The sequence below is a fragment of the Sinocyclocheilus grahami genome, unplaced genomic scaffold (assembly GCF_001515645.1).
Source record: "Sinocyclocheilus grahami isolate Dianchi unplaced genomic scaffold, SAMN03320097.WGS_v1.1 scaffold766.1, whole genome shotgun sequence".
Taxonomy (NCBI): Eukaryota; Metazoa; Chordata; class Actinopteri; order Cypriniformes; family Cyprinidae; genus Sinocyclocheilus; species Sinocyclocheilus grahami.
Genome location: NW_015505945.1, coordinates 306,435 through 312,733, shown reverse-complemented (window position 1 = coordinate 312,733; position 6,299 = coordinate 306,435). Strand labels below are relative to the sequence as shown.

The 6,299-nt window shown below is 37.5% G+C and overlaps 1 protein-coding gene across 2 annotated transcripts; it reads right to left on the bottom strand.

The window, feature by feature from the left end:
- Positions 1 to 556: 556 nt before the first annotated feature.
- Positions 557 to 6,071, bottom strand: LOC107561313 (laccase domain-containing protein 1-like). Of its 2 annotated transcripts, none has more exons than XM_016245733.1 (5): positions 5,224 to 6,071; positions 3,826 to 4,004; positions 3,209 to 3,374; positions 1,454 to 1,694; positions 557 to 983 (listed from the first exon to the last, which is right to left on the bottom strand). In XM_016245733.1, the coding sequence occupies exons 1-5, from the start codon at positions 5,798 to 5,800 to the stop codon at positions 815 to 817; spliced, it is 1,332 nt and encodes a 443-aa protein (XP_016101219.1). In that variant the 5' UTR covers positions 5,801 to 6,071; the 3' UTR covers positions 557 to 814. The 2 variants fall into 2 exon arrangements, with proteins under 2 accessions (XP_016101219.1, XP_016101220.1); XM_016245734.1 differs by having other exon boundaries at positions 1,454 to 1,679.
- Between the last annotated feature and the right edge of the window lie 228 nt (positions 6,072 to 6,299).

Genomic DNA, 6,299 nt, shown 5'->3' with positions numbered 1-6,299 from the left:
AACCCCTCAAAAAGAGTTCATTAAAATAGATTGTGTAATTAAAAACATAGAATTTAAAAAACACAAATCACAGATATTAACAGACAGTTCCTGAATTATGTATTTCAGTGAGGTTACTTTCATTCTTCCAATAAGTAAGTATGTTGTTGACATGATCTGTCATTTTACTGGCCTCATAGAAAAAAACTTATACTTTTATTTCATCTTATATTTTTATAAATCAGCTGGACCGCGCACATCACAGGTTTTGCCCAATACATAAAATGATCAATTATAATATATAGTTTTAACATTTTAAACAAGTAAAATGTGGAAATTGTCCTGCGATGTATGACTATCCCTTAGTTTCGAAATTAAAAATGAGGATATAAATACTATTTAAATATAAAATTATATAAAATTGCATAATTCATGAATTTATCATGAATTTATTTATTAAGAGTCTATACAACTGTCACCAATTATTCTCCTGAAGAGTGACAAAATCTAATCAACGGTCTCTTGAAAATGCTGATCAGGACACCAACCAGCAGCAAGCTTTCAGGGACATTTTTAAGTTAGCAAATAAAGAAGTTCTACCTCCTACTATTAATTACAAGTGTACTGTTTGTATGCATGTAAAGCTACTTCTTCACTCCTGTGATGTGATGTTTGTAAAGTTACCGAATGATTTTCTTCACTGGAAGTGTAATTCCATACAAATTAATTTATTATATTAATATATTTATGTACTGTCATTTAGATTCATCTCCTAAATGAATATATGCATATGTAATGTTTCTGCAAATTCAATCAAAGCTTGGTGAATACAGGATTATTTGATCCACACAAAGCCAATTTGTGTCCCAAAGTTGAGTCCATCTCTCACATGGGAGAAGAATAGTTCAGGATGGCAGGAGGTGCAGAGTGTGGAGTCAGACTTGTGTGGGATCCTGAGGTCCTCGATGTGTTCGGGTTTGATCCCACCTCTCTCCAGCAGAATTCTGAAAGACAAAGCACGATTGGTAGTAATGTGACATTCTTTTTCAAAGAAACAAAGAAACAAAGAAACAAAACAAACATAACCTATAACCCCCACCCAGAAAAAAAAGGTTTTTAGCTACGATTTAAAAAGATCAAGTGTCTGTGCTTCACAAATCTTTAAGGAGCGAAGATTACACTTCAGAGTATATTGTGTTAAAAGATCAAATCAATCAGAAGTCTTCCATTAGAGTTAGTCTGCAATGCACACATGTGCACCCATTTTCCCCTGAGCAAAAAAACAGAAATAGATATATATATTACCCCTCACGTAAATCACCTTAATTTCAGAGGTGTTCATTACTTGTGAGTCACTTCAGGGAGTGACATGACCTCTGTGAGAGGCGCAGAGGGCGGAGGGATCAATAAAACAGGTCTCCGGTGAATAGTTGAAGGCAAACCAGACTTCCGCTGGTTGACCTTTGATGTTTACCTGGTTGCGTGTCTGATGTCAACATAAGGTTTTGATGAGTCGATGCGTCTAACACAGTCTGGGTGTATGGCGTGAAACTCTCGGGCCGAATCTTGCTCCAGAGTAAAGCAGCACGGCCCAACAGAAGGCCCGATCACACACACAATGTCTGCAGGCCTGCTGCCAAACTCTGACACCATGGCATTCACCGTTGCCATGGCAATTCCCATGAGGGTCCCCTTCCAGCCTGACACACACACAACTATTACATTTATGCTATAGCTGCCAGATAATTTCTGGAATATTACTTTAAGATATTACATAAAAACACAGAAAATGATCATACTGTAGCTCTGAAATGGCATAAACAAGGGTTATGCAAGCACAGCACAGCAATGACAGCAGCACTGAGAATAACTCAATTACATTTACCCTTCTGGGAATACTCCACTTCCAGCTGCATTTCAGATAAAACAAATAGCTTTCTATGTCTGTGCATTATGAGTGTGTATTTTTTCTTTAGCTGCGTTTCGATTGTCAGCGTCCCTATGCAGTGTTTAATACTCCCTACTCCCTGAGCACAGGATATCTGTTGAAATTGACTTCACTTGACAAAATGCGTTCAGTTGGAACACACTAGTCATCACACACAGACAAAACTTTCCTAATCAAGTCCAATCAGTATAATCAAACACAGCTGGACTCAAATGAAGGTGTAGAACCATCTCAAGGATGATCAGAAGAAATGGACAGCACCTGAGTTAAATATATGAGTGTCACAGCAATGAATGCAATGAATACTTAGGACCATGTGATATTTCAGTTTTTCTTTTTTAATAAATCTGCAAAAATGTCAACAATTCTGTGTTTTTCTGTCAATATGGGGTGCTGTGTGTACATTAATGAGGGGAAAAAAAATACTTAAATGATTTTAGCAAATGGCTGCAATATAACAAAGAGTGAAAAATGTAAGGGGGTCTGAATACTTTCCGTAGGCTACCCACTGTATAAATATAATTACATAATATAATATAGTAAGATATGTATTTATTAGTATCTATATATTAATGTCCCAATATATAAATATTAAGTTTTTATTAATTTAATCAATTTAAATGGTCATATCTGAAAGCACTAAACTGAGTAATAAATGCTGATGCAATGTTTAATACTTAGAACACTCTATAATATTATCACAGACTAAACTTGCCATAATATAATACGCAGTATACCGTATACTATGCAGTATATAGTAATACGCAGTATATGTATATCAATTAAATTAATGCTAACTTTTCTTTATAATACATTTTATTTTAATTAACCATGATCATGATATTTGCACTGTAACTGTCACATCTCTTGCACTTTATATCCGTTAACAGCTGCATACAAAACACACCTAGGACTAATTAGGCTCAATAAAACACTGGCGCCTAAACTTATCTTATCACTGTGTTTATACTACTCCTTTAGTACCGGAGTGATGCGTGGGTAAATTTCCTTCTCCACTTCCTATTAAGAGATGTATTGATGTTCACTTTTTCTGAGAATTTACAGTCGAATGGAACACACCTTGTGAATTCCCTTTCTTGTTTCAGGTTATATGAATACACACTTCCCACAGTGTGAATCAGTATAAGGTTATGTGGATCTAACCCTAATCTATCAATTAAATTTTTATTTGGGTGAATGAAAACCTGTCAAATTTTGTTTAAAGAAATTAGTCTATTTGTAGGAGCATTACGATTTTTTGCATTGTGATGTGTGGCTCACCTGCATGTGCCACTCCAATGGCCTTTGCTATGGGGTCAGTGAAGAGCAGCGGCATGCAATCGGCCCCCGGTGCTGCTATGACAACGCCCACCTGATTGGTCACCATTCCGTCGTAACTGTCAGGGGCGGGTTTGCCCATCACCCACACATCACTGGCATGATTACACTGACGTCAGTGACAAAGACATGCAGTCAATATGTTGATCAGATCAGTCAATGCCTGATGTATCAAAAATTATCAAAACATTAAGCACATTAAAAAAAACAAAAAATTCTAAATGTTTAACAAACTGTTCCAATATGGAAAAAAAAATATGTCAGGCTTTACAGGGTTAATAATAATAAGAATGATAGTAAATCATTTTAATTAAAATACATTTATATATACATTCTATTTATATTTGTGTACTAAACTAATTTCAAGAATGTATGCATGAGATACGATCATGAGAATAATCAATTTCTAAACAAGCACAGAAAATGTTTAATGTGAAAGTTCAGTCAGTGAGGCGGCATTCAAAATGGAAATTTTGCAAATGCAGTGGCATGTGTTTGGGATTATGATATGCTGCTTGCTGATAGAGTGACTTCCGCATATTTTCTTTGTGATAAAGTACCTTTATGAGGTTGAACTGGTGAGGGTGAAATCCAGCCTGCAGGCCGAGCCGCCGGAGGTTCTCGGCCACCACAGCTCTGGAGTCTTTACGCCGCGGGTTACAGAACAGGTTCAGTGAGCTCAGAGTGCTGATGTAGGATATACCTCCGGTACGAGTGGAGAAGCCATGACCGAAGCAGTCTTTGAATCACAAGAAATAGAGATAGATCGACTGTCAAGATGGCATTAAAATGATGAAATAACATTATATATTTAACAATTCTATTATAATTGAGCTCCTTCTGTTTTTTTTTCTAGCTCTGCTCACTCTGGACATTCACACTGCCTACATCAGGTGCATCCTGGGATGTTTTAAACAGTATTGAAGGAGTTCCCATGCATGTTAAATGCTCACTGGCTGTATTTCATTCACTATCTGTTCCAAATGATCCATTAACGCTATAAAGCCTACTGGATCACATTTGATACTTGAAATTCTAAGGCATCTCAATTATCCAAATGATCAAAAACTTTGCTGAAAAACCTGTTGTACACAATCTACTACATGCCTTCTGTTGTTTGACTGAAAGTTCATACTTTGTAGGAAGTAAAAGGCCTTTTAGTATATTTCTAAAAATGTCTGTTTTCAGGTTGTGGTACACGTGTCTTTTTGCTGTGAAAACGTTACTGATTTTTGTAAACGAAAGAATACCACTTATATTGTTATAAATATTTTGAGATGAACATATACCAGACTGAAGCAACTCAGGTTTACTTGATTATCCATACATCATTTTTTTAAGGGAGGAAAACAAATCATGTTAAAATGCTCAAATGTGAGCATCAGGCTTTTAAGAAAATGTATTTGTTCATCTGTCAATCATCATGTACTGCATTATATGTTTTGGCCCCAAAATGAAAACTACAGAGCTTTGATCATAAAACGAACCATTTAAATAGCATCTTATTAAGAGATACAGAGTGACAACTGATATGCATATGCATTCTATGCAAGCAGTCTGTGATCGAAATCTCATTCATTTACAAGTTTTCAGAATTTCATCTTACGTTTATAAAAAAAACATCTGCACCAAATTGCACATTTTTGACCAGTTTTTGGGCCTCTGAATAAAACGAATGCGTTTTCCTCCTTGAGTGTGAACTCCATATTCTCTCAGTTTTACTAAATGTTTAATAAACTGCTCGATAATAGGCTAATAATAATAATAATATATCCAAACTTTAAATGTATTGAATGTATAGGTCTGCTTATTATTCCAAATGAAATGATGTCAGCCCTGAGATTCAAAGTTTCTGTATTACTAATTTAATAAAATATGCAAATGCAATGAATATTATTACATGTGCATACTACAGCAAATCTGCGTATATTGTGATCATGAAAGTGCATGGAACCAACCTGAAATGAAAGAAGCTCTAAGAATGGCAATGTCTCCTTTGAGCGCTGGTAGGTGCTGTAGAAACGTGCCGAGCTCACGTTCAGCGTCAGCTGTGCACTGACCCGGGGGACAGCAGTCACAGGACGGATTCTCAAACATGATACTGTACTCGAAATTATACGCAGAAGTGAAGAGAAGCTCCTGGTAGACCTGAAACAACCCTCTCCCGCGGCTCGAGGTCACGATCTTCACGTTACTAATGTCCTCTTTGTCTATAGCCTGTTTGAAATCGTATAATGCTGCTGAAAGCGAGCTCTTGCACAGGACCTGTGGGGAGTCGCTGAAACCGATAAACATCTCCTGAAGCGAGCTTCTAGCAAATCTGCCCGTCCCCACGGGGCTCTCTGGATCCGCGATGATGAAGACCGGTTCTTGTGAGCCATTCCCGGTCAATGCACGGAACTCGCCGATGCGCTTTTTCACCCAAATGTCACATTGTGAAGAGCGGGTGTGTGTGAGATCCAGGAGAGTCACTGCAGCCATCTCTGATTGCTGACGGGTCACACGCAGTCTCGCTCTCTCTGCGATAGAGGTCATGTGGACCTGCAAACATTCCACACCTGCTTATGAATGTCACAAACGAGGAACTTTTTTTTTATTCACCACGAAAATAAAATTTCCTCTGTTCTAGGCACTTCCTGAAAAGAGCGTAGCGCCGCCCTCAGTGGAAACTCCTCGCCAGACGAGCGCCTCGCATGTGCTGCGCCTCCAGCTGCAGAGTCTGCAGGCATGCAACAGAATTAATCGCACGTGACATTTCTCTGACACAGAAATTCCAGTGGGCTGCTGCAATTTGATTCTTTCGCATTTTACCTATGGGCTGTTTTTAACTCTCTCTGTTTGAATCTAGATTAAAGACACATCTCTTTGGCCAAGCATTCAAATAATGCATCTCATAATCTTTTACTGCAGTTATATCTGATCAAATGCACATTATTATTCTTTAGTTTGGGTTAAACAAATCAATTTTGCTTGGTTGGAACAGCAGCTACGCTAATTATGTCTCTATTTGTTTCACTGTTTTTTGCTACGGGAC